Below are 27381 nucleotides of genomic sequence, written 5' to 3' on the forward strand. Positions count from 1 at the left end.
CATAAACAAAGCATAGCTAGGTAACAGAAAGTTGCTGTGTGTTCTGCTGCTTTGTGAAACAGACCTCTGGCCAGTACTTTATTAGTGCATAGGCTTAATAGGGCTTAAGGTCAAGACCCTGAGGTTGGAAGATGCCCTAAATGGTGGTAGGATAAACATTGAAAAAAAGAAATATTTGTCAAACTAAAGCTATTTATAAGTGTTGTAATGGGCTACAGGGCTTTTTTATTCTCTGATGTATGGATAAAAGTATGTATAACCTAATAATGTGAAAAATAAAAATGTCAAAAACTAATGAGTGATTATTTGGATAGTGTCCTTTCTGTACCCAGTCCTTTGCTTGAGTCAAAGCATCTTAAGATGATTTTTTTACTTGTCTAATTATTTAGCACTTACAAAAACACTTTTCATAGACAGGGCATGTTAGGCAGTAGGTGTAAATGTGTAATATGTGTGGAATATATAGGCATGACTCCTACCCAAGATTTATAGCTGGATAGCCTATTAGTCTTAGTAGATTACCTTGTCCTCTGTACTTTAAACACAAACAAATGTTTGTCTTACAAACCACAGACTTTAAAATTAAATGATTAAATATGTCTACAACAAATTGTTCAATATAACAATGAAAATAATGTTAATGTTGGTGATGATTATAATGTGATAAATTATAATTAATTGTGCTCCTGTGCAGACTCTCAGACTTCAGTGCACATGTATACATGCAACATTGTGGGCTATTCCTAACATTGCATGTTACAACAGTAGCATTCGAAATTTTATGTAAATATGAATCATGTGTATACTCTAGAACCTCATTAAATATACATGAAAGGGAAATCAGACTTTAGAGGACTTTTGCAGGATAGCAGTCAGCACTCAAATGTGTTCAAACACTTTGGATATCAACAACAACAATAGAAAATGTCAACCAGGTGGAAAGTGGGCAACAGAATTATATTTGGGGTTTTTGGTTTACTGTACATTACAGCAGATTCACTCAAAAAAATCCACTTTCCTTATTAGTTGTAGCAATTGCCTCTGCTAACAAGCAGCTCCTGACTAAACGGATGTATGGTGCTTTACTATCAATAAACCTGAAATGCTTGTTTACTTGGGTTTTTTTTTTAAGGCTGTTGGTTCCAGACATATTCGAAACCAAAGGTATATTAAAAACATGGGAACACTGCACAGACCAAACAGAGCCTATTCTTGCTATGCCTCCACATTCAAACCATAACTAACTACTAACTACTGTAATCAAAAGGCAATCTTATAGATGTTTTTAATCAAGATAAATATATCGGATATTTGGTGTCTACCAAGATAGAAAAACATGCCCACACACACTCTTACACACACTCCCACAGTCTGATAAGATATACACTGTGTCTTATGTCAGAGACAAATAATAACCTACACTGAAAAAATTGCCACTTGCTCATGATTGTGTAGTTTCAGTCTGAGGAAAAAAAAATGTTAAATATTTGTTTTGAAGCTCGTATTGTTTATAGAGTCCATGGTGTTTTCCTGTTACAGAGATAGATCTATAACTCGTCTCGAAAACATGTCTTCAAACACCTTTTTTTACACAGTGTGGAATTTGGTCTAATTTCGTGTATTTTCGCTTCATCAGAGGCAGTTGTTATTTGCCAAGCAGATACTTTCCCCCCACGTGATTGGCTCCGATGTCCTACAGCTGTAACCCAAAAGGGTACATGCGGCCGCTGATTGGACGTTTGCCTATGACACGCCTCCGCGTTGAGCCCGCCTCTCCTGTGCTCTGATTGGTCCATATTTCCCAGGCTGTGTCAGTCTATGTGTTTCACCCAGTAACACTGCGGCTGATGTCCGGACTTGTAACTACATTTTACAGCAGCTCGGCTTTTGTTCGCGAGTTGTTGGTTGAAGCCCAGTAAAGACGGAGGATCCGTATTCATGCACTTACACCGAGGAAAATGATCATCTGTGCGCAAAAAATGGAGTATCGCATTAGAACTCAGTGCCAGCGTGTCCGGAGTCAGGTAAGAGTCTTACTGTGGACATTCAACCATTTTATAGCTATAAGAGTTTTTTTCTTCTCTCCCTGATCTGCAGCACATTAAACCAAAGATGTCTTTGCGCGTCAGTTTGAAAGTTAAGGTTATAATTTCATCGCTGATTTCATTCATTTTTTTATCGGTTATAACTAAATGTGCCTCCGCCTGATGTGTTCATTCTTAGCTACTTTTCTAGATCCAGTCATCTCTCAGTGCGTGAATGTCCATTGATCCCCATAATAACTCTCACGGGTTCTTCTCCACTCTTTTAATATGCTGAGGTTTTTTTTGTTTGTAAGCTTGGAAAAAAATCTACAATTGCATGACAAATTCGAGGAATTTTGGTTTGTCTGGCCATTGTTAGCTAGCTGAGAGGAGCTAAGTTAGCTCGTAGTTAAGCCTGAAACTTCCCTTTAGCACAGAGACTTGAGGGGGGCGTTTGGGTTCAAGTTAGCAAACGTGAGCTAACTAAGTCAAACTTGCAGATCGCTTTATTTACAAAAGAACTAACATTGCATTGTTATTAATAATATTCTTATTTATGCTTTTCTTTTTCATTGAGGTGTTTATGAGAAGTGTCTAGCTGAATATGAGCACTAGATCTTTCATTGCTGGACTTGGCTGCTCTATAGGCAGCAGGAAAGATGGCTAATCTTTTTGTTCATTGTGGTGCACTGAAAGGACTCTGCACACTTTTCATGATTTATACCTACATTTTTTTCCTGCATGTGCAACACAGAGAATGAGAACTGACCCTTATTATTTGTATATTTTTCGCTGCATTTTGACAGCTGTACAATGAAGACTATGCATCGGGAAAAAACAATGAAAAATCAAAGCTGGGTTATATTTTACATGCACGTAAGATGTGAGAGAGAAATGTAGAAATGTGATGATCTCTACGTGAAGACACTGGTGTGAAGAGACGAGGAAACGTCATTCCTGTAGTTTGAATGGACATTGTTGGCCTTTTTTTCCCCTCTCGAAGCTGTCCTGATCAATTCAGATAGAGCTGGAAAAACACAAGCACCAAACCCAGGCACAAAAATTAAGAAAAAAAAAATCCTGATGAGATGTTGCTGTAACAGTTCTGTGAGCTGTTTCTGTTTGATCATCTTCATTACGGTGTGTGTTGTGCGGCCCTTTTTTGTTAGCATTTGTGTGCTGTGATGCTGATGCACTGCCAATCAAAGTTGTTTTTCTCCTCTGCTGTCTGCTGTTCCGTCTCTAGCCTGTAGAGGGCGCCGCGTTGAGAAAACCGCTTCTGTGTTGTTGAGGAACAATGGGTGCACTGGCCCTTTTTTCAGCTATCATCAGTAATTTTCCTTTCCATGACCTGTTTACAAGGTTTGTCAGGTATAATGCACCTTAGACACACACCTGCAATTCATCATTCTCGCAATAAACCTTAACAACGAGAGTGACATTAAAACTCGGCATGCTGAACAGCTTTAAATTGCATCATTATAAAAGACAAGGTCATAATTGTTTTCAATTATGTTTAAGGCTGTGTAAACCTTTGCATATATTCTGTTGCAGCATTAACTCTACAGGAGATAAACATATAGATGGCAGGCACTTGTGCCTTTTGGAATTTTTTTTTTTTTTATCGGAAGTCTCAACAGTATTTCAAATCCTGGGTGCTGGTCGGTGTATTTAATTTTTCGTGCAATTGCTAGAGTGCAGTAGGACGCCATGATTTAGAAAATATTTATTAATGATGTACTCTTTCATACTGTATTAAAAATAAATCGCCAAATCACTCATTTATTAGGGTATTAATCTTGTCATTACTTTTTGTTAAGCTGCTGTGTCATGTTGTAGTTTACATTAGGTTTTGACTGTTTTATGTGTCTAAGTGTGTCTATGGTGAAAGTATCCCAACCATTTCTCTGTGTGTGTGTGTGTTGCTGTCTTGGGTTTCATTTAACCCCCAGAACATTGCAGCTGGTTGTTTTGTTCCCCTCCCTGGCTTCAGGTTGCCAATACTAAGAGTATTTCCAATGTAGCAAGAAGGATTTTTGTTTTTGTAACAGCACCAGGGACACTTGTGCACGACGAGGATGGACCGCTCCTCGCGTTCTGGGAAGGCATATTGAATCTCACCCGGCTCTTATTTTGTCCTTCCGCTGGAATCCTACACATTCACTACCTTGTTTAGATGGTTTGGGTGGGAGTTTTTAAAGATTGTCTTTGTTTTATTTGTCTCTGCTCCCCTCTTTTGTTTAATAACCTCATTTTCAAAACTTTTAAGAGCGCTTTAATTTTAGACCTCTCTGCAGTATTAATAATTTATTACTATTTTAAAATTTTTAATCTCTTTTGCCCCTTTTCTGATAAGCATAATTTTATCCTTCACATTTACACAATAAGTAAATCTTTGCTCTTGTTCGAGATCAAATGCAGAACTTTGAAAAGTCACATGAACACTTTAGGGTCTTGTTTTCTTCCACTGGGTATTTTTCCCTCACTCATGGCAAGGTACCATTCAAATCGGATACATTTAAAGCTATTCAAATCCTCCCACTGTTTGGTTAGTCCATGATAATTCAGATGTAAACAGACTCTGATACCAGCAGTACAAGTTGAGGCAGTCTTTGTTTGTCTATGCAAGTAGGCCAAGTCCTGTGTTATGGAAACGAACCCAAGTTATAATCATCGATATTTAATAGAAGTGAGATATTTGAGGGGGGGAAAGTGTGGTATTAGGTGAATTCTGGGTACTCTTAATGCAAATCCGAAAATACCAACTTCACTTTTACCTTCGGCTGAACTTCAAAGGGACTTGCCAAGAGGATGTATGACTGGCTTCCTGTTTCATGTTGAGTGTCATTAAGAACATGTCTGCGCATGTTCTAGATGACCAGACGGGGTCACTTTTTGAGACCGAAAAGCCACATTTGACACTAAACTTAGATGTTTATAACATTCTTTTACCAATTATGTGTTTTTCTGTTTGTTCTGTTTAGGCAGGTGTGAATTAGTAATGATTTATTCACATTATCAAGCAGTCATGCACACATTAGCTCTATCCCTGGGACTTTACTTCCTCTCAAATCATTATCTGTATCAATGGTTTGGTTTTTTTCGTACTGATAAAGGGTCCTTCAGTAATAAACCCAGGTACCGTATCCGGTTTGTAAACAAATGGATTTTTATTGTGTCCTGTAGAATAATTGGGTATCATGCTTTTTTTCTTCAGTGCTTACTTCACTATAATTTCCAAGGGCAGATTTCTGTCATTTTAGTAATAACTTTAGTGATTTATTTTAGACACCAAATCAAAACCAACAGCCAAGTTTGAAATGCTAAATAATTAAAATATGGGTGATATTTAAAAGAACTTGATAAGTAATGCTCCTCTGGGATTTAGGTAAGTTCTGAGGTCTTAGGGCAGGTAAAGCCTACATTATGGACATCTAATCCGTACAACAATCACTTACAATAAAGGTCAAAGCAGTTGAATTTCATTAAACAAATAAGATGTATGTATCATGGAGTAATGACCAAGATCATTTATTGGGTGTGAAGTACTCAGAGTTAACACACATTGTAAAATCTTGGCCCATTGGATTAGTACTTTTAGTAATAGGTATTTACAAGTCGCTCTGGATCCATAGTGTTTACTGTAAAGCGTCAACTATAGTTCTGTGCATCTGTGAGCTTTACTATTAAGGCTTGTGATCAGAGAGCCATTTACTAGGAAAGTTTCCTATGGAGAGTCCCCAAGAGAGAAGCATTTGAGCTATAAGGGGATTCTGAGTTTCGGGTCTCAAAGCCCCTTTAATGGCACGCTCAGTTACTAGTTTTCAGCCTCTCACTTAATAGCAATCTATTTACACTTGGGGCTGGCATATGGTTTAATTTCAGTTGTGGAGCATTTTTCTTCCCCTGTGCTTATTATTAAGTGGCATGGATTATGTTACGAGATTCGATACATGGGTACTCGTTTATGTTTGACGCATACGTGCCGAGAATTTTACACTTGCAAGTGTTTGCATCAGATGTTTTTCAGTAGTTGTGTAATAGTGATAAATCATTACGCTGCTAGTTGAAATAATTTTTATTCTAATTCACTGTTTGGCTTTAGGATTTTTGCAGATTGTTACACAGATATCAGATTCCCTTTCTCTCATACACAAACACGTGCTCACAGAGCTTTCATGAGCCTAACTTTTTAAATCTTTTTTTTTTTTTTTTTTTTAAACATTACATTTAAGCCTTTATCTGGGGCTGTTTCTTAAATCTGTAACAAGAAAGTATAAAAGTCAAATGTATTATGGATAGTGGAATTTTAAGAGAAGACCCAATGGCCCCTTAGATTTAGAAATACAAAAATATTTCATTAAATACCACTTACAACATTAGAGCAACATTAATGTTTGAACAAAAAGACTCTAAAAGTGCATGTGCCGGCCACCATTTAATAATTCCTACCTACACATCTGCTTTATTGAGGTGGGCTTTCAAAGAACGTATGTTTTACATTACCAGTTCATTCTGAATAGTATTTTCTCATGTTCTTTTAAACTGGAATGAATTTAAATAACTTAAAAGACTTGATCTCTGAACAGATTCACTGTTGTTTAACTGTGTTATTAAAACCCAAAAGTTTCTCTTATGTTTAAAATGCAGACCTACTTTTCTTTGAAGAAAATAAACTGACTGACTTTATGAAAGAGTCATGATTCATCAGAAATGGCAATTATCAAAGTCAATCTCGCATCACGTCACCGATCTTTTTCACATTTTTCTGGCCACAAGCTTCAGGTTGCAGTCTGATCGTCTGCACATCTGTGCTCCAGTTTCCAGCAGGAAAACAAACTAAACACTGACACTTTGTCACGCCACATGACTGAGTTTGTTGTAATAAGTTTTTCACTGATTATTAAAGAATTTTGCTTAAGTACTCAGTTGTGACTGTACACAGTTTGTTCATATGTTTGCCAGCACTTTTGTGAACACAGGCAGGTCTCTGTAGCCTGGCTTGTGAGATTAGACCGTAATAAACACCTTTCCTTGTTGGTTTGGTTGGAAAGCCCTTTATTAAAAGCAAGTAAATAGAAATTCAGGAAAGCAACATTTCAGAATGACGAGCTTTTACAGGCTGTAAAAGATAATAAATTCTCACGTGTTATTTGAGTATAAATTAGGCTCAGGGGATGAGGGTTCATTCGTGTGTCATACTTTTTTTTTCTAGACTGACATTTATTCAGCTGTACTGACTGATGACTGACAAAATGACGTATTAACACGGCGTATATTAACCAGCGCATTTATACAAAGCCTCTGAATTTACGGATACTTTCCTAATCAGTAATGTTGGTGTTCATTGATCGATGCGGATTCTGAGAAAAATTGCCAGATATATTGAGCAACCAAGTGTTTGTCTGTTAGCTAACAGGCAAGCAATTATCTGGTTAAATATTTAAAATATCGATTCATTTTTTCCTTTGACCCATTCAGACATCTGGTGTGGCAGATTTGCATGGACGAAACACCTGCACCTTGGTGTGTTGACACAGAAAACCTACCCTGAGCCACACTGGTTGATTAACACACATTTTAGGTAGGGAGTTATACAGAGGCGGGATTTACTATAAACATGCAGAATTGAGATCCTGGTTCCTGGATCCTGCGCTGAGTTAAGTGTTTGTTTCCTGCTCCCCTTGCCGTGATCAGGACTGCTGCAAAGGCCTGAGCGAGTGTGAGAGTGCCAATGCTTTGTTGCTTGTTGTCTCTTGTGCAGGGATGCCATTTTGCTCTTATCTGTCCAACTGCTATCCCAGCTGTCCCGCTCAGATATTTATAACCGCCTGATTCTGTGACGGCCTCCGCTGTATGAAGCTTGAAAAAAAATCTGCACTTGCATGGCCTTCTGTACATTCGTATATGTACTGGTGTGGCTTAGTGGTAGTGGAGTTTGTGCTGCTTAATGAGATTTACACCTGGCCTCTATAAATTCCTGCATAGGCAACCAACTGTGTATACAGATTATATATACACTGTCTGTGTGTGTCTGTGTGTGTGTGTGTGTGTGTATGTATGTATATATATATATATATATATATATATATATATATATATATATATATATATATATATATATATATATATATATATAATTACACATACACGTGTGTATGGAGCATTGCTGTTTGAAAATAGAATTCAGTAGGTTAAATGTGCTGGTGATTGAGGGGTTGTTTTTTTGTTTGTTTGTTTGTTTTGGCCGCGCCTGCCCACTTTAGCACATTTTAGAACATTTCTGCATGTCCCAAAATATGGTTATTGCTTTTGGATCGCATTTTCCATAATTTCACTGGCATGATTGTACATTTATTTTTATATAAAAAACAGGATGGTCATCTTGTTTAAAACCAAATCTCTTTTCACATACATTGTTCTTGCGTTCCGTTTTTGTCTTTACAGTATTTAACCCCACAGCATTCACCTATTTACCAGCTAATAGTTAATCATGTAATAATCGTGCTGTTAAATGAGTTGATCTGCTCGCACAAGGCTGCGATTTGAAAATCACTTCCTTGCCAAGCAAGTAATAAATTGTTGGTGTAATTTCCAAGCTATTATTATTAAGCCGTTTAGCGCAGCTCACCAGAGCAATAATGTGATCGATCGTGGAGATCTTATTTCCTTACTGTGTTCTCCAACAGTTGAATTGATAAAGCAATTGAAGCGATTGTAAAATAGGCTGGCCTCGCAAGACGGCCTGTGCTGCTTGGTTGACTGTTGCAGTTTAAATGGCAATGGTGTGTTTTGAATCATTTGTGTTTTCGATTTCACGGGGCAAGTCTGCCTTGTTGTTTGCTGCTTGCCCCCATGCTTGAGGGCATAGAGTTAACACACAGGGCTCAACAGACTGATTAATTCACTGTAGCTGAGCACCGATTAAGCTTGTACATGGTAAAAGACAAATGATTCACACTAGTTTAGACACTCCACACTTTATTTAGCATCGGCTGTATTGTGTTCTATGGATGTTAGTGTACTTTAATCTTGAGCACAGAGCTTGTTCTGAAGGTGCCTAGTTCGACATGGCTTTTCTTTTCTTTTTCGCAAAAATTAGAACAATTACTGATCATGAATGATCCATGTGTAAAGACTAAGTTTGCTGTTTTGTGAAAAACTTGCATTAGCTAAGATTTGACTCAGCTTTTTGGTTTAACCGGAACGTGTGTTTTAGGAAGCGGCTCTACCAACAGCTATGACTCAGTTCTGTATAATCCATGCTGCAAGAACATACAAGAAAAAAACTACGTGATGGCGTACATGTAAGTTTTGTCAGAAGCTGTACTGCTTCTCCCCCCCTCCCTGTGTGTAACTGACCTCCTTCCCACCATGACTGCCTGTCAGCCCGGCCTGCTGAGCAGCGGTTTACTCGAAGGAATAACTACTGCCAGCACTGCTGTGCTTTTGGCTCTGAGACATTTGGCTATGGGAGGCCTTGCTCTCCTGTTTCCCATACCAGGAAAGAGAGGTTGACCCGTTTAAGTTTCAATAATAATAACTTGAATAACAACTGTTGCAGTGGTTTTCATCGATGAAACTGTTTTGTTTTTTTTTTTCTCCGAAATTTTTTTGTGGGAAATTTCTATGGTCAAAATTTCTTCATTTCTGTTTTTCTTTCCTAATATAAATTTTTCTTATTTAATTTGAACTTGTCCTTGGCTTTGGTATTATCTGTTTACTCCTTTTTCATTAGGTTTGTGTGTTTTAGTCAGTGTTTGTGTGTGCGCGTTCATGTTTGTTCGTAAATACACAGATAAGAGGGTGAAAGAGGTTCCAGGTCTCATCCGTTCTCTCAAACACAAGAAGCAAACACTGCTCTCTAACACTCACATCACCAGGCATGTTTGTCAAACACTGATTTTTGCTGCGCACCGCTGTAATTACATGTTTTGAATGAAAGTTTAAAAGCCTAATGATTTTAGCCGAGCAATTTCTGTCTGTCAGGGATTTCAGCCGGACGACGATCTGGCATTCGTCTCGGATTAAAAAGTCCAGGCTAGCAGACCTCTCTCACTGCTGAATATTTTTTTCTCTATCTGCTTGCATGCCTGCAGGACATGCTGCAGAGTCTTTCTTTGTTCTTTTCTCCCCCCTTTCCTCTTTTTTCTTTTTCTTTTTTTTTTTTTTTTTTTTTGGCTGAGGAATTATTTAGAGTGCTGCTGGTAGGGTTGGTGTTTACTTTCACCCTTTTTTCAGGAGTTTGAGTAGTTCAGCTGATTTAATCATTTTAGATATGCTAGTGTTGTAGCCCTTTATCATTTCAGTTTTATATGTAAAGCTCTGCAGTCTGTTTATACTGAGGTTTTTTTCCTTAATGTATATAATGAAATACAACGTGTGGATTAAATCAACAAAAAAATACTTTACGTATACAAATGTGTAAAACTTTTCCCCTGGTAATATCATATGTGCTTTATTGTGCTCTCTGCTACGCAGGTGATGGTGAGCTCTGATAAAGACAGTTCATCACCGCTGTGCATGAAGGCTCCTGCCAGCAGGGGGCACCTGGATACAGTATCACAACAAATGGCCTCCCATCCTCAGTATTTAGACAGCTTCCTGCGCACACAGCACTACATCCTTAACTTGGATGGCCCTTTGCCCCATCCCTACCGCCACTACATAGCCATCATGGTAAGCCTTTAGATGACTGTCCATGTTTGTAATTAAGGGAGGAAATATGGAAATAATGTGTGTAATGAGAGGGTATTAAAAAAAAATAATAATAATACATATGACAGGATTGGAAAAAAGAGAAGGCAGTGTATAAACAGAATAAATGTAGACAAAACGACAATATGTAGTATATGTAGTAGTAGTAGTAGTACTAAAAAAAAGGGACTCGGGTTTTCTCCAGCTTTAGTCAAACCCGAGTTTGATCACTTTGGCGTATCAATACCAATCAGTAAAAATCTCTCTTGTGTTTTAGGCTGCTTCACGGCATCACTGCAACTACCTTGTGTCTCTGCACTCATCTGCGTTCCTACGGGAGGGTGGAGACCAGGCGTGGCTAGACGGGCTAGAGTTTGCACCACCTCGCCTCCAGCAACTCGACCACTTAAACAAAGTGCTCGCTCACCAGCCCTGGGTCACTGCTCGCACTCACATTGAGGTATGCTGGTAGTGAAATGACACAAGCTGTGTTCTAATAATAAAACAAGGGCATTGTATACTCGAAAGTTTCTGAGGGCTTATCATTGTATTACGTTGGTGTTTAATTTGTAATGAAGCGTACAGTAAAAAAATGAGTTATGTAACAAATTTCTGTTGTAAGATCTATTCCTCAAAGATCTGCCTTTGTTGTTGTGCTGATCTGGGACTTGTGATGTCTTTGCAGGCTTTGCTGAAGTCAGGTGAGCAGTGCTGGTCTCTGGCTGAGCTGGTCCAGGCCGTAGTTTTGCTTGCTCACTGTCATGCACTATGCAGTTTCGTGTTTGGCTCAGAACAGGACACACAGCCCGGGCCGAGAGCGCCACATGGAACGCCCCCAGGCTACTGCCTCTGTGATGCTGCCAATGGCAACGCCACCTTCCCACCTCGCAGGAGGGTAAGTGCTTAAAGTGCTCATCTCACCCACACACAGTTTTCTGTCATTAACATGGACCGAGTCGCAGGCAGTGAAGCATAGCTCCTTCATATTACTTTTTGTAAAAAACTGCAGCAGATTCTTCAAACATTTTTACAAAGGGGATTCTTTTATGTTCGAGTCATGTTCATTTGTATATTTTAGTCCATTTTTGAAGGATTTTTATAGCATATGTGGCAACATAAAATTTTTTTGAGCTTTTTATATTCCTCTTTCAGTAATTGAAAGCTTTTTAAGATGAAGAAGCAGTCAAGCAAAAAAAACAAACAAAAAAAAAAAACAGATTAATATTCAGCAGGTCGATTTACCACAGGGGAAATGAAGCAGGATGTGAAAAACGCATTTCCTTTTCGTAACACTTACTTTCGCTTTGCACTGGTTTTGTATAGGTGACCTGTGAATTTATGAGTCTTGTCAACCTGTAAAAGCAAAAAGACAGAGCTTTGTTCTATAAAATATTTTTCTGTTGTTTATGTATATAAAAATATTTCTTATTCATCTGCTTCTAAGGGGGTTTTGTAGTGAAGTGTGTGTTTGCTTTCTGCCTGATGGGATTTTTTTAATTTGGTTAGCAGTGTTGACACCTGTATTATATATTATTAGACCTAACACCAGATCACACCAATGCTGCGGTCAGGAGGTTTTTGTGTATACATATTTCAGTAAACCTTTATATAGTTTACTGAATGTAATATAAAATGACTGTTCCATAAAGACCTTAAGCTGTTCGAGTCTTTTGTGCGTATCGAAAGTTTAGAAAGGTGTGGAAGTTTATGCGACTCATTTTCACAATTGGGAGAATGCTGGAATGTAGAAACTGTATAGGCGTTCAAGAAGAAAACACACTCCGCCGGGTTGTTTTCGTGTGCGTCTTGCGTGAAGCGTTGCATTTCCCATTTTTATAATACAGTGAAAGCTCGAAAACCGTGACCTCAACAGTTCGTGACTTTTTTTATTTGGACTTAAAGAGTAACTCGGGGGAAAAATCCGATAGTTCGTGAGTGGCTCGAAAGTTCGTAGTAACATTTTTTAAAGTTTGTACTAATAAATTACATAAAAATAAGTAATTTACAATTTTTTAGTTTACAGTACAGTTCATGTACAATTCCCGCTGACAAAGGAAACATCAAAATTAGAGTCAAAACCTCGCAAATATTTTGTTACTCGCGAGGAGTCATAGAACGTACTGTAACCCCTGCGAATATCGAGGTTGCACTGTACATAATAATGGCCTGTAATAACCTAAATAACTAGATATAATGAATACTGATAGTGTTTATAGTCTGCTTCTGGATATCTAAAAGGTTTTGGAAAAGAGTTGAACTCTAACCCAAACCATGCACTGGAAGCAGTGAGGAGAAGTTTGTATGGATCTCCCAAGAAATTCTTATTTGTTTACGCATAAAATGTCTAATGGATATGGATTTTATAATGAAATTTTTTCCTCTTGTACAGTCTCTAGACTCGAGCTGTGACCTGGCCTGCCTGCGAGAAGGAATCCGCAAGTCACAGGAGGAGAAAGAGAGAAAAGGAAATCCAAGCCTACAGTCATACACTCTACTGCATATAGGTAAGCTGTGTGCCCTTGTTTACATTAAACACGCTAGAGGAATGCACTGTCGTCCCTGTCCATCTCTGACTCGTATCTGTCCCCAACCCCTCTTCTGCTTCAGACATGGACGAGGATGAGGAAGAAGAGATGTGTTTGACGGATCCCTCTCGCTTTGTCAAGGACCCTAATTTCGGCTACCAGGAATTTGCTCAGCAAGAAGAAGACCATTTCCAAGTATTGTGGGTGCAGGTGAGGGCTGTGCCAAAATATTAGATTGTAACATGGCAACTGCTCAGTAACACTCTGTTCTTGATGGCAGTTCTACACTTCATCTTCCCTCGAGGTTAAAACCAGATTTTGTACTCTGTTCTCAAAGGTCAACTCAGTTATTGGTCACTTTGGATTTATTATTTGATTCAAAAAACAACTAAAGCGTTCCAGTGCGGTTTTAGTTCAAGGCAGAAGAAGCACGTGGTGTTCACAGAATTCAGCCCGATGTCAGAGGGTTTTTCTTTTGTGTGTGAATATTGATGTTTGTGTTTGTAGGAATACTCGTGGGAGGACCATGGGTTTTCCTTGGTAAACCGACTCTATTCAGACATCGGGCACCTGCTAGACGAGCGGTTCCGCAGCGTAGCCTCCTTACCGTCCCCTCGCAATCCGGACCTCAAGAGAGCCATCTGGAACTACATCCATTGCAACTATGGAATTAGGTAAGAGTGCGCATTTCTGTTGATCCTTTCTAGTTGCTTTTTTAAAGAAGTTATTTTTTCTTCTGGGATGTAGTATATTTTCTTGTGCTACAGCTCATCAGGTTGGGCGAAAAAAATAAAATGCAAGTTGTAATGAGTTGTGAAATAATAAAACTGATTCCTATAGGATCAATCAAATCAAAGAGGTGGGAAAATGGAGGCTGCCAATCATTCAGTCCGTCATCAGAAATCATAGTGTGGACTGTGTGTGTTCAACAGGTATGATGATTACGATTATGGAGAAGTGAACCAGCTGCTGGAACGTGGACTGAAGCTTTATATTAAGGCTGTGGCCTGCTATCCTGACTCCACTAAGAACCTCCTGTGCCCGCTTCCTTCAGTTTCTCTCAAAGCGTCAGAAAAGGTAGGTTTGATGGAATTAGATTTTATGCGTTCAAATTATTTGCACCACAGTGCTGCTAAATTTCTTAAACCAAACTGCTCGATGTTGCTTTAATATTCTGTAACAGCAGATCTGGAAAATAGTTGTGGGATGTTAATTCAAATTATAGCTTCTTTTAATGAACTTGATCTAAGCATTTCTTTAGTACATTTTAGTTACGTGCCAAAACGGACGCCACCTCAAAAAAAGGCTTTTTGCTTAAACCATAAACCATCCTTCCACACTCTTTAAACACACACACACACACACAAAACATTTCTTAGAATATAGCGGAATGAATTTTGTGTAAATTCTTAGAAATATCACATTAATAGTGAGTACTGTTTCTCTGCTTGTTTATGGGTTGACGTGTCCCCTAATTTACAAGCTAATTTACAAGAGGACTGTGTATAAGATGCTGCATTTTTGTTTGGTCACGTTAACTTTAACGAATTAGGCATGTTCAACAACAATAAATGTGAATGGTTTAAAGTCACGAGGAGTTTTATTACAGTCATTAGTCAATTAAAGTTGCGATCTTTAGCAGAAGGTGAATAACACAGTTAAAGATGCTGATTATAGGAAAAATAATCAAATACAGTTGGCCATTTGTTTGTTCATTATATTTTATGGTTTATGTCTGATTTTCTGAATAGGCAGATGTCTGTTACTGTCGCTGTTAAACTAAAAAGTCATATATACAGTTGGTTTTAAGAGAGAACCCTTTATTAATGTAATAACACTGTTTTGCTCAGGTACATGTGAACCTGCTGGTGATGGAGGCACGGCTGCAGGCTGAACTGCTCTACGCTCTCAGAGCAATCACTCAGTACATGAATGCTTAGGACAATGAGCCGATTGGAGAGAGACAGAGAATAAGAGAGAAAGAATGAGAGTGTGAATGAGAGAGAGAGAGAGAGAGAGAGAGAGAGAGAGAGAGAGAGAGAGTTGCACAGTCACTTAGGGTACAAAAACAATGCCTGACTCTGGGTAATGATAAAAGTCAATAGCTGGTTTAAAAAAATAATAATAATAATAAGACAAAGAGGACTTGTGAAGAGCAATATTTCTTCTCCTTCATATCTTTTGTTGTTGTTCAGAGGTTGTTAAAGTGTGACTTTACTGCTGTGAAGTGTCTTCAGGGTGCCACTTGAAGGCAGAAACAATCTTTTTTCCCCCTCTGTCTCATTTTTTTTTTTTTTTGCATGTTGTTCTTTTCATCACTTTCTAAGGCTTCAACTTTGTACTTTGTGTATGTATGTGTTTTCTACTTTTCAGTTTGAATATTGTTGTTTTTTTGTTTTGTTTTTCTAGGTTGTTCATGTGCAATTATCTTTATTCTGTTCTTTGTATTGTTGTATGCCTGTTGCTCCTCTGTTAACTGACAGTCAGAGGAAAGGGAGAAGAGAACGTGTCGATTTCAATTCTAGAATTTTGGTGCAAAAAAAGAAAAAAAAAGAAAAAAGATGACACGACCTCTCCTGAAACCGAAGGCAGTGTTTACTGAAGCTGAAACGAACAGATGAATGTTGATGAAGCTCAACATGTTTTCATTTGAATTTAAGCTCAGAACAAGATAATATAGGAAAAAAAAGTTACATGGCTATAACTTTTTTTTTTAATGGCACTTTTAAAATAAGATAAAAACATATTTAGGCACAAATGTCTACAGCATCTGACTGCTTTATTTAAACAGTGGGGTGGTTCACTTGACTCGGTTTAAAATGCCACAAGTGCAAAAAGGTATAGATCACACACACTATTTGGGAAAAATCGGCCACACCTTCAAACCAATTGGCGCATTTTTAGGGATTTTATTGTATGTTAGTTTATGATGTAACCTCACACTCCACCCAAACCACACTATTTTAAAAAAAGCTAAAGTTGATTTTAAATGTTGGTTGGTTCTAGCCAAATGAAGGACTCTCCGCACCCCACCTTATCTGCAAAACATTTCAGTGATACTTTGCCATCTTGTGAAACTTTATATAATACGAAGAAAGTCAAAGGGCAGGCCTGCTGTTATGCTTCCTATAACTGACCTGCACAACTTGTTTCCTTGCACTGGACTATTTTGCACAGAACTGCATAAGTGACCTGCATTGCCTCTGAGTAGCTATAACAGTTATTGGAACAAATGACCCCAGTGAGGCCTCTGTTCACTGGTACCACGCTGATGCCATACTTACTGCAAATGTTTTGGTTGTAGAAAAGGCCACATGCTACTTGCTAGATAAAGCCATGATAGTATTGAATTGGTGCAGAAGTGTTGTCCATCTAGGGTACAAGTGACAAACAAACATGTGCACCAATTTTATTATAATTTTTTTTTTTTTTTTTTTTTTTTTTTAAACCTAATGCATTATCACATCATTTATAGCTATGTTCAGACCTGGTGTATTGTTTTTTTTTTTCCCTCGAAATTCTGACAGAATAGTAATTGGAACTGAAGGGATTCTGCATTATATCCTTGCATGTGTGGTGAGGAGAACTTCTCAAACATGAGCACCTGTTTAAACATAGCTAGTGATGATTATTCTTTTTGATTTGTGTTTTTTGTTTGTTTGTTTTTTTTTGGAAGAAAAAATGTGGGGCGAGATGGCAGACATCAGTGCTGAATCTCATCACCTTTATATCAAGAACAGCACTGTGGGAATTTCAGAGAATAATTAGTCATATCAGAAAGAAGAGGAAAGAGGATTTATTTCATTACAGACCGACTTTTTTGGATTTCAGAACTTTGTAACGTGGAGAGTCTCCACTGAAAGTTCAGTTAAGTGCTGGACATTGTGAAGCGATGGAGTTTATTACAGTGCAGTGCCTTTAGCTTTTAAATCTGTAAGGCAAATATGGACTGGTGGCGTTGCTACGACGCTGGAGGCCTATTTACAGCCCAAGCTGTTGTCTTCACGCTGCTTCTTCCTGCTCCTTCTCAAGCCGTCAAACAACAGGGACAGTGGTTTGCTTCTCACTTACAGGCCAAACCCCCGGCACTTTCAAACGGTTCCACGTTTTTATGGAGCTAATGTGCCGTCATTTGCCTGCCATCAGCATGTCTGTATTGGTTTCTCCCTCACTGCCGCCTTCTGCGCGACATCAAAACGCAGCAGTGGACTGTTTTCCCCATTTGGCTTCTCTTCTGATGTCTGATGGAGACTAAAAGACTAAATAAGTGTGGCTTTAGCCAAGTTGTTTAATATTTACCAGGTAAATGTAGAGGTGTTTAAATAAAAGGAACACAAAAAATGTCAAAACAAAGGAAAATTACGCAAAACAAACAAACAAAAAAAAACATTTTCTTTTCTTGAAATAAGAACTTATTTTTTCTATAAAGATATAATATACCACTTGTGTCTGTCTGTCTTTTCTTTCTTAATATTTAATTCACAGGTTTTAACCAAATGCTTTTGGCTTATGTTTGTTTTTGTGCCATCAGATAAACTAGGACAAACGTTTTAATGATTTGTATGAAGGTGGGGTTGGTCCCATTCTACAATTAATCCCCATTTGCAGCTGTTGTAACCTCCATTCTTCTGGAATGCTGGAGATTTGTGCTCCTTCAGCAACAAGGGCATTAGTAAAGTCAGGTATCTATGGTAGAGTGAGGAATCCTGGGTTGCAGCCAGTGTTTAAAGGTGTTGTGGTCAGAGCTCTATAGCAGGTCACTTCAAACCATGTAAACAACATCTTCATAGAGAGGTCGTTGTACATAGGGCAGGTAATCATGGTGGATCAGATTTGAGTCTCCTAGTTTATCTGAAGGGAAAACTTAATCTGACCACATCCACAGACATTTTATACGATTATTTCTGACTTTGTGATAACAGTTTGGGGAAGAACCACAAATGGCTGGAAAGGTCGTGTCCCAATACTTTTGTCAATATAGTGCATGCCATTCCAACATGTACTTTTACAACTGTGGAAATTGTGCCATCTAGTGCCAGACTTTTCTGCTCCTCTACCTGAAATGGAAATGGACCATAAGTAAGTGGGAGCTGATTAGAATGGGATGAGATTTGGCAAAGTTCATCATCGATCCTCGTGATTTTCTTCTTTTTTGTTCGTTCAGTCATCTTCTGTACCCGGACACATTTCCCTGACTTAGGGATTGTTATTTTCTTAATAACTTTATCGTCACTCAAATCAAACAATTACTAATATATTACTAGTCTGCTAACCATAATTTGGTCTTACAACATGCCTTTAATCAAGGATGGTGGATTCTGACTTGCTGTATCTTTTATATGTCTGTTTTATATTTAATTTCTATCCTCAGAGGGTTTTAAGATATATACAGTATTGTGCAAAAATTTTAGGCCAGTGTGAAGAAATGCTACAGTGAGATTGAAGAAGACAGTTTCATGTCACAAGTCATACACTATGGTAAGATTGAGCACAGGAACAGGACACAATGTAGTTTTGCTGGGGGTTTCCAGATGTGCTCTTCAAGCTATTTGGAAGAAGCACTAAGAAACAGGCAGTGTTGGAGACTCATCAGAACACCAAACAGAACTTTTGGTATGTTTCCACACGGACAGTTTAAATTGCCGGATGGGTGCAGCATGGTGGATTTCGGTGCTTGATTTAAGACTTCAGTAAAATAAATGTTTAGTTATTAAAACTTATTTTTTGCTGGAGTTTATTATTGCCTCATATATATATATAGTTATTTATTTTATATCATATGTAAATATGCACACACACACACTCCTGCTTGTTAATGCAATGACCAAATCAGCCTATCATGTGGCAGCAGCAGCAGCTCAATGCATAAATCATGCAGAGATTGGTTACACTTCAGTTCATTTCAAACCTCAGAATATGGCAGGGTTGTTGATGCCAAGATGACTGTTTTGGAAATTTCTTTTAAGACACTACTGATCATCTGGGATTTTTGTGCCAAGATTCTGTAGAGCTGCAGTTGTGCAGGTGAAAAGCCACGAGATTAAAGGAAAAATGGCCAAAATAAATATTCGAACTGACAGGAAGGAAATAACCACTCTTGACTCTTTTTAATACTTTATATTACAAAGAAACGCATCGGTGAACATCCAACACATTGAACCTTAAGCCAGAAGAGCTACAAAATTAGAAAACCATGTGGGATTGTTTGCCTGTAAAAACCGTAGCTGTACACTTCTGCTCCATGAATATTTTGCGTTTGTGTGTTCGGAGATGCCTTTCTGCTCACTATGGTTGTAAACAGCATTTCTTGTTATTACAGACTTCCTGTCAGCTCCAGTTAGACATTCTCTGAGTTGTCATCAAGTCATTTATGCACACTGAAATTATGCTAGCTGGAGGTTGTTTTTTTCCCTCTTTAGCACTTTGAATCCCATCTAACTGGCATCCAGGAACAAAAATAGCAATTTTATAATACTGCTTAGTATAAGACAAGAAACTGCAAGAATATATGAAGCTTCATGATGATTTCTGACAATCTACTAGTTTATGAATTCCTTTTTTTTTTAAGGATTTGATGTCTCTGAATTTGAGGTGACCTCGCTGTTTTTCCAGAGCAATAAAAACATATTTGCTGTAATAAATTAATGTATTATCAGAAACACAAGAGGGCAGCTGATTTAAACTGATTAGGTTTATTTCAGATATTCATGACTGGTTTCACAGTCACCTCTGGCTAACTTAACGATACCATAAGAAGAGCAGGGAAAGAAAAAAAAAATACATTGATCAATATAAAGAAATGAATGAAATACACATATAGTAAACTGGCTAAGCGCTTTAGACCCCCTTTCCCCAAAACACCACCACAATCTATCCATCAACTAAACAATAGTGTTTTATCAACTGGAATATTTAGCAGGCATTTGCAGGACAGCAGGGGAAAAAAATAGGAAATGAATATTAAACATGAGAAAGCATGGGACAGAGGTGTGTTCTGAGGTCTATTTAAACTCCTGTTGCTCTCTCTATTGGGAATTCAATCTTGTTTACATTCAACCACTCAAGTGAAGGCCGTTAGTCCTTTCTCTTTTCACCAGTAGCTGGACAGTTAGAATTAGTTTTGACAGAAGGCTACATTTAGATTTTTATTTTTTGTGTGCAATTTGTGTAGCATGTTTTTATTTATCTCAGAGCACATTTATAAAAATCGAAGCAAACAATCATAAAGGGATCATAGTGTAGAAAACACGACATCCCTATTTAAATTCAGCACTTAGGCCTAATTTTCTAAACCTTGCCTGGTTTGTCACTCAAGCTGTGCAAATGTTCTTTTTCATATCCAAGATTTAACCATATAATCCAAACACATGTGGAACATGTGGAACTTTATAGGAACAAAGGACAGCCCCCAAAAGACGAGAGCAAGAATGTAAACAGTTCATTAAAATACAGATCAAGATTAACAAAGTAACACTGTTTGATTTTAAGAAATGCACATGATGTGTGTCAAGGGACTCGTTCAGTGGCTAATCTCTCATTTCTGCTTCTAGTGAAGTTACTTAGGATCTACAAAAGTAGCAAAATATTTGCAGATTAATAAAGGTGAGTTTATCTTTCTATGTTCTAGGTTTATAAAAAAAAATGTGCTGAAGACGTGCAGCATAAAATAAAGGCCCTTATATCTAAAATATAGAGTCTGCTTTGTCATGTCTAGCACCAACTGACAGGAGGAAACAACCATCCTCTGAAAGAACAGAGCACTTTAACAGTTAGTTCATATTTTAATATATATACTCATATTATTACCGTTAAATGATGAATAATATCCAGCTCTAAAACCAAAAGTTCAAATCTACATAAACAAAGGGAAAGCAAAAATCAAAGGAAAAACTACATCAAAAAATATAAACAAAGCGTATAGAGATACATGATTTGTTCTAAAGCAACATGCTAGTGTTTGTTGGCAGTTTATAACTATTTTAACTGAATTTCAGTGAATGCATTTGTTACACAACCTCTCGTTTTCAAGTGGAGCATAAGCTATACTTCTGTACATTTTCACCGATGGCTGAGTGACTTTTATTAAACCCTGAGAGTTAGACATTGCATTATCATCTTTACTGTTTGACCATATTTTGATGAAATATAAATTGCCCGGCAAAGTATTAGGGCTCATTATGTCTTTTTTTTTTTACTTCAAATATAGTTTTCTTCAAATTTCTTATTTGCAAGGTGTTAACTGCACCCATGCAATCAAAAAATGTGTATGTGTGTAAATACATTATATATATATATATATATATATATATATATATATATATATATATATATATATATATACACACACACACACACACACACATGTATAAAAGCTGCAATACTTTCCTCTCAAACCATCCCAGTCTGACATGCTCTTCTTAGTGTTCCTTTGGTTATGTATAAAATCTACATGCATCTCATCCTTTACATAAAAAAAAAAGATTACATAGAAAAAAGACCGTTAAAAATAGTTTCTGCACCTTTAAGAGGGTATTTTCTGATTAGTATGAAAATTTCTCACAATATATCCCAAATCTCAAACATGAAAATTAGTCTGTACGCTTATTTGCTTTGTTTCCTTTTCAACAAATTTATACAAAAGATCGTTAGTACCACATAAGAAAAATAAGTCACGCACAGAGAAAACTAAGACGTGCCCCGGTTTTGTGCTGCTGTACAGAATCTTATATGGTAAGGGCACATTTTATGGAGTATTTCTTTCATCCTTGGAATGAAAGTATTCAATGTTGTTTTTGATTGTTTCTATCTACACTGAATTTAAGCACTTATAAGTACTTAACATCACACACGCGCACACACACGCACGCACGCACACAGCCATGCAAACCCTTCAAAATATTATAAGTATCTTGCTATTGGGCATATCGATACACAATGCCATTCAACTTGACAGAGTTGGCATAGTGGTAAAACCCATAGAAACCCAATTTTTAAGATTCCATGGTAAAATCTAAATGCCCAGTGTATTATCACATTTCTTCATACTGTTAACAATTTAAAAACAAATCATCATCTCACTCAATGATCAGTCCCCCACTCTTTATGACATTAAAAGAAGAAGAAAAAAAAAAACATCTTCCTGAGTAGAGTCATAAAATGCTAAACTACAAGCATTAACAATATTCTTTATCAACCACCTCAAAATATCCAGCCTCCAAAGCAAAACACAAGCAGAATTTGTACCACTGAGAGTGCGAATGCAACAAAAGTGTCCAAATATATTTATGTTCTGGGCTCGGTGCAACAGTCCCCATTCAAACTCTGATTAATGCTGAAGATGTTCATATGTCAAGTTTGTGCTTCACCTGATCAAAGGATCCAAACAAGTGATCAATCAAAAATTTGTGATTTTTTTAATTGCATGGTGATTTTTAATCCATTCTGTTTTTTTCTGGACCAGTGGAGAAAGATCTCTAAGTATCAGCAATGTTGGATTCTGCTGGCTAAATCAGAAGTGTCTTCGAATCTAGAAAAAGGTCCCTCTCAGCACTGCTCTACTTTGGTGTTAGTAATAGACATTACTGTAATAAACTTGTTTAGTAGTTTATTAGTTGTGTTTCACCACCTCTCCTTTTTCCTACAGCAACTTCCAATCTTCTGGTGGTCTGGTTTCTCCTAGCTGACTTCTCTGTGTATGATGGCACTTGTGTAAGATTTGCTTTTGTGTCTTGAAATTTTGGCCAAAGGTTTCAGCCAAAGCAGTTTATGTATTTGAGGTACAATGGCAAATATGAAGGCGAACAAACTGAAGGGGTGACATTTAAATTAATGCACCATGTCAGATTCTACTATTTGGTGAGGGATGAAGGGCTGACCTGAAATTTAAAAGATGAACAGAAGAATGGTTAAACATGTTATTTGTATTCATATTCTAACCGACATTAAGAAACAAAGGGCACAAAATATCTAAAGGTGGAACAATATATGAATTTAAACATGAAATTAGATGTAAATAATTAAATAGTATATTACTTGTAATTAATGTTCTCTGTTGTATTTTTAAAGCTAAAAAATGTCTGTTACCTGCACCTATCCTTAGCTGGGCACCCAGTTGTGAGATGAGCTCTGTGTGGTGGCTGGCCCAGGGTAATTTTGCCCACCTGGTACAATGGGGTCAAAGTTGAAGTCAATCATATCTCCATCCATAAGGTCGCTGTTGATTATATAGTCAACATCACAGTCCAGGTTCTCGGTAAACATTTCAATATCCAAGTCTGTGGGCAGGCGATCGTGAGAGGGCAGAAAGCAAGCTGGTGTCCCATATTGCCCCTGCAAACCACCATTCCCAGCTGCAGAAGGGACAGCTCCATGTTGAAGTTGCCCTCCAGCAGACATTTGATGCTGGGTCTTCATAGTTGCTAGCTGTGGGTGTTCCTGGCCCATGCCAGGCAGCATCATGCCAAAGTTCATTTGAGAGTGCTGCTGATGCTGCAGTTGCGATTGAGTCTGAAGAGACATTTGCGGCACCTGGCTAGGTTCAATACTCTTACCCAACATCATCTGGCCAGCCTTGGTTTGGTTGCCAGACATGGGTTCCCCAAGGCCCAACAGATTATTACCTCCCTGGCTGGGCATCAGAGGGTCCACTTGAGTCATCAAGATATCAGTTGGTGGGGGTGAGTCAGAGGTGAGGAGTGCCTCAAGACTGGACGGCACATGGGTACTGAAACCACTTCGGGATCCTGGACCAGGCAGGGGGTTAAAGAGGGAGTTTCCAAAGTTAGATAAGTTAGGATTGGGCTCCCCAGCTTGCTGAATAGAGCTCTGCGACCCTGGTTGGGATGGTCCTTGAGATCCCTTAACTGGCTGCAGCTGACGATATGAAGCAAAATTAGACCCACGGGGCAGAAGGGTAGAAGCAGACGGCAATGGAGTAGGTGGAGCTTGAGGTGCTGTGCTTGGGCTTGCACCGCCTTGCTGTGAAGTCATCAAGGTAAGCCCATCAATTAGGTCCAGCTCCTCCATTAGAGTCTCAGTAAGTGTTAGTGGAAGACCGCTAGTGGTATACCCACTCAGAAGTCCATCTTCAGGCAAGTCATCTTCATCTTCTTTCACTGGGGGAATTGGAGAGTGCCTGCCACTTAAAGTACTGGCGTTTGAACTAGTACGTGGTCTGAAGCTTGTCCACATGTCTTGGTCATCCAAGCTACCACGTGATGATGGGCTGCTACTGTTCACTCCCCATTTTCCAAACTGTCCTGGAGTGCCAGGACTGTCTGCATTTCCTGCACCAGACACACCCTCACTCTGTATAGCACTGCCAGGACCACCACCTGCTACTGCTTGCTTCTTTGTCTGCTTTGCCCGCATACGACTTTTTAGCAATTTAGTGCTATTGTCCATGGAGGTAGCACGGCGCCGAGGTGCTTTTCCCGTCTTACCCCCTTCGGGATTAAGCATCCACCATGAGCTTTTTCCAGTAGATTCATTGTGTACTCTCAAAAACTTGTTGTGGAGGGACAAATTGTGACGAATTGAGTTCTAGGTGAAAGCATAAAACATGCACAGACAAACACACAAAACTATGAAATAACTGGTTCTGACACAATATAAAGCATTAATAACCTCATAGTACAACATTCAATAATGTTTCATAGTTCAGAATAATCAAAGCATGTGTCCTAATTTTGGTGAATATTCTGAAATAAACTGTATAAATTTGTAAATGAGAATTTGAATCTACCTTCCATCCAGCAGAACTGTTGCTGTCTCCTTTATCCTTAAAATACGGCACTGTTTTAACCATCCAGTCGTAGATCTGTGCCAAAGTGAGTCGCTTTTCCGGTGAGTTCTCAATCGCTTGGCTTATCAGATCAGCGTAGGACTGATTCCCCCAGGCGTTGCGCCGGGACGAACCCTTTCGAGGTGCAGCTCCGCCCACTCCTGCAATCAATCCTCCCTCCGAGGTGGCGGATTTTTCGGGCTCAGATATGATTGGCTGTGGCTCCTGTTTTTCTTCCTCTGCCGGTGGGGTTCCTGCGGCGGACTCGGCGCCGTCTGGCCCCTCCACTTTGACAGCTGAGATGTCGGGCCGAGGCAGTGGCCATGTGCAGGACCTCGGCCTGCTCTGCGGCTCGAAATCTGGGTCAATCGGGGGTGCATTGTCCGTCTCCATTGTAGAGAGCAATTACTCCAATTTCAAGAAAGAGTCTGTTGGTTTACAACGTGAAACTAACCACCACCACGTACCTGCTATTCTTAACCAACTAAAACTGTATTGCAGCTAACGTAAGATTTTACTTACTAATGATTTTTCGATCGTTAAAAGTTATGCAGATGACATACAAAAAGTTTCGCTGATTTGGAACGATATTTATTAAAAAATTATTTTGAATATTTGATCTAGTTTCTTTTTTCTGGTGGATTGAGCGAACGGTAATAATCCGATCGCACAACTATATATCTACAGAGCTGTTTAATCCTCAGATTGGAGATTAAATGGGGCAAATAATCTTCTTAATAGTAACTGTCATAAACCTTCCGACTGACAGGTGGGTCTCTTTGTTTACATAAAGAACAAAGGAAATTCACATGACAGATAGCAAGGAATCCATTACAACCTACTGACTCCCAGGGTTAAAGTTTAAATAAAAAATGATAATAAGAAATACGCCTAAAACATATATCTTCGCTAGAAGTTAACGACTAAAAAATTAAAAATAAAAAGGGCTGCAAAAAACATGTAATGGAGAAGAAAAAAAAATACCCAATAGTAAACTTGTAATAGAATATCTAACACACACCTGAATTGATCTCCGGGTTATACTGAAAAATCGAGATCAGTCACTTTCAAGTCATTACTACAGCAAGATACAATTATGAACATTTCTTGTAAACCAAATATTCGTTTTCATCACTTTATAGGCACACTGTCATGCCGTTTAAAACCAAATCCACTAGACTGGAACCCCGGTCGACTTTATTAATGGGTAATAATTGCACACACAGCATCGTGCAGGTCCAAATCATCCAATCGTCCGTCATTTCACGGTACCGGGGGTCCAATTTTGCGCTCAAATGTCACTTAGATGAGTAAATGGGTTATTTTGTACTGTACTGTACTGTACTTCCACACTAGACCCTCGCCACCACGCACGCGCCGTGTACACGACGTTTTGTAGGAGATTTGAATAGTCAAACCTTTTCCGGGTCAATATGAGTAAACTGAACTAATGAGTCCAGATTGTTTCCATCTGAATTGAACTACAACACTTCGTGTTACTGTCGTTCAAGTGTGTTCGCTCCAACACGCTGTGTGTAGGCGCGTGTCACCATCTGCCATGTTCCTACACACACACACGCACGCACGCACGATGCTCGCGCGGCAACTACGCCGAATGCGTCCGTACCCCGATCGCCGATTCCGAGCGATATCTCCGAACTCCTTTTAATCGTAAAGTGTAAGAATTCAGCCCCGCATGTGGACACCGAGTTTTCAAGAGCTCCGTCTATCCGGACAAAACTCGACACCAAAGTTTGAACGTGAGAAGAAACTGGGTAGCCACCGAGTTGGCTAACTCCTCCGGTTAGTTATAAAACAATCCCTCTGGAAAAGTGGAAGAAAGCGGATTTTCTTGTGGAAGCTGGTTTCCCGGTGTAGTTTGGATCCAAATCCTTTCCGTCGTGACCCCGATTCAGATTATCCAAGACTCATTCATCGTATGGATCTTGTTTTGTTTTGTTTTGTTTTGTTTTGACTCGAGGCGAAGACTCCCTTCTGACGTCTGTTTACCACGGCCAGCTAAAGTCTTTTGCGCATGCGCGAAAGAGGGGCTCTGGGAAATGAAGTTAGTCGTGTGATGGTACACCGCCTATAGTCTATAGGTGTAGTATGTCACTACTGATTTATGCTAATACAATTATTTATATATAAATATACCCTCATATAAGAATATAATGATCCCCTTATAACAAATGGGCCCCTTAGAACTTGTACAAAATCTTAATGTAGACATACACATATTCATTACTTTTTCTGAAACTAGACAAGTATTGGGACTGGGAAAATCGTATAGTCATGATGCGTGGTGACTGGAGGTGACCGGATATCCGCTATTAGTGAACTTAACACTGTT

At 38.6% G+C, this 27381-nt stretch overlaps 2 protein-coding genes across 2 annotated transcripts; one reads left to right on the forward strand and one right to left on the reverse strand.

Annotated features, from left to right (window-relative positions):
- The first annotated feature begins 1829 nt into the window (after nucleotides 1–1829).
- sesn4 (sestrin 4) lies at nucleotides 1830–17688 on the forward strand. The gene is made up of 9 exons (XM_046850333.1): nucleotides 1830–2024; nucleotides 10506–10703; nucleotides 10999–11181; nucleotides 11407–11616; nucleotides 13111–13225; nucleotides 13329–13456; nucleotides 13754–13920; nucleotides 14179–14323; nucleotides 15097–17688. Exons 1-9 carry the CDS (start codon nucleotides 1959–1961, stop codon nucleotides 15184–15186), a joined length of 1302 nt encoding a protein of 433 aa, XP_046706289.1. The 5' UTR covers nucleotides 1830–1958; the 3' UTR covers nucleotides 15187–17688.
- A 2234-nt stretch (nucleotides 17689–19922) lies between these two features.
- foxo4 (forkhead box O4) lies at nucleotides 19923–27074 on the reverse strand. Its single transcript, XM_046849253.1, has 3 exons — nucleotides 24990–27074; nucleotides 23330–24787; nucleotides 19923–23121 (listed from the first exon to the last, which is right to left on the reverse strand). The coding sequence occupies exons 1-2, from the start codon at nucleotides 25419–25421 to the stop codon at nucleotides 23342–23344; spliced, it is 1878 nt and encodes a 625-aa protein (XP_046705209.1). The 5' UTR covers nucleotides 25422–27074; the 3' UTR covers nucleotides 19923–23121; nucleotides 23330–23341.
- Between the last annotated feature and the right edge of the window lie 307 nt (nucleotides 27075–27381).

This window comes from Silurus meridionalis, chromosome 5 (genome assembly GCF_014805685.1).
Source record: "Silurus meridionalis isolate SWU-2019-XX chromosome 5, ASM1480568v1, whole genome shotgun sequence".
NCBI classification, from domain to species: Eukaryota; Metazoa; Chordata; class Actinopteri; order Siluriformes; family Siluridae; genus Silurus; species Silurus meridionalis.

Excerpts from the sequence above, each read along its gene's own strand:
- sesn4 (XM_046850333.1), top strand. The coding sequence starts at position 1,959 with ATGATCATCTGTGCGCAAAAAATGGAGTATCGCATTAGAACTCAGTGC. Across the intron at positions 13,457-13,753 it reads TCCAAGTATTGTGGGTGCAG|GAATACTCGTGGGAGGACCA; the intron begins GTGAGGGCTGTG and ends TTGTGTTTGTAG. Across the intron at positions 14,324-15,096 it reads CTCTCAAAGCGTCAGAAAAG|GTACATGTGAACCTGCTGGT; the intron begins GTAGGTTTGATG and ends TGTTTTGCTCAG.
- foxo4 (XM_046849253.1), bottom strand. The coding sequence starts at position 25,421 with ATGGAGACGGACAATGCACCCCCGATTGACCCAGATTTCGAGCCGCAG. Across the intron at positions 24,788-24,989 it reads ACAGTTCTGCTGGATGGAAG|AACTCAATTCGTCACAATTT; the intron begins GTAGATTCAAAT and ends GCTTTCACCTAG.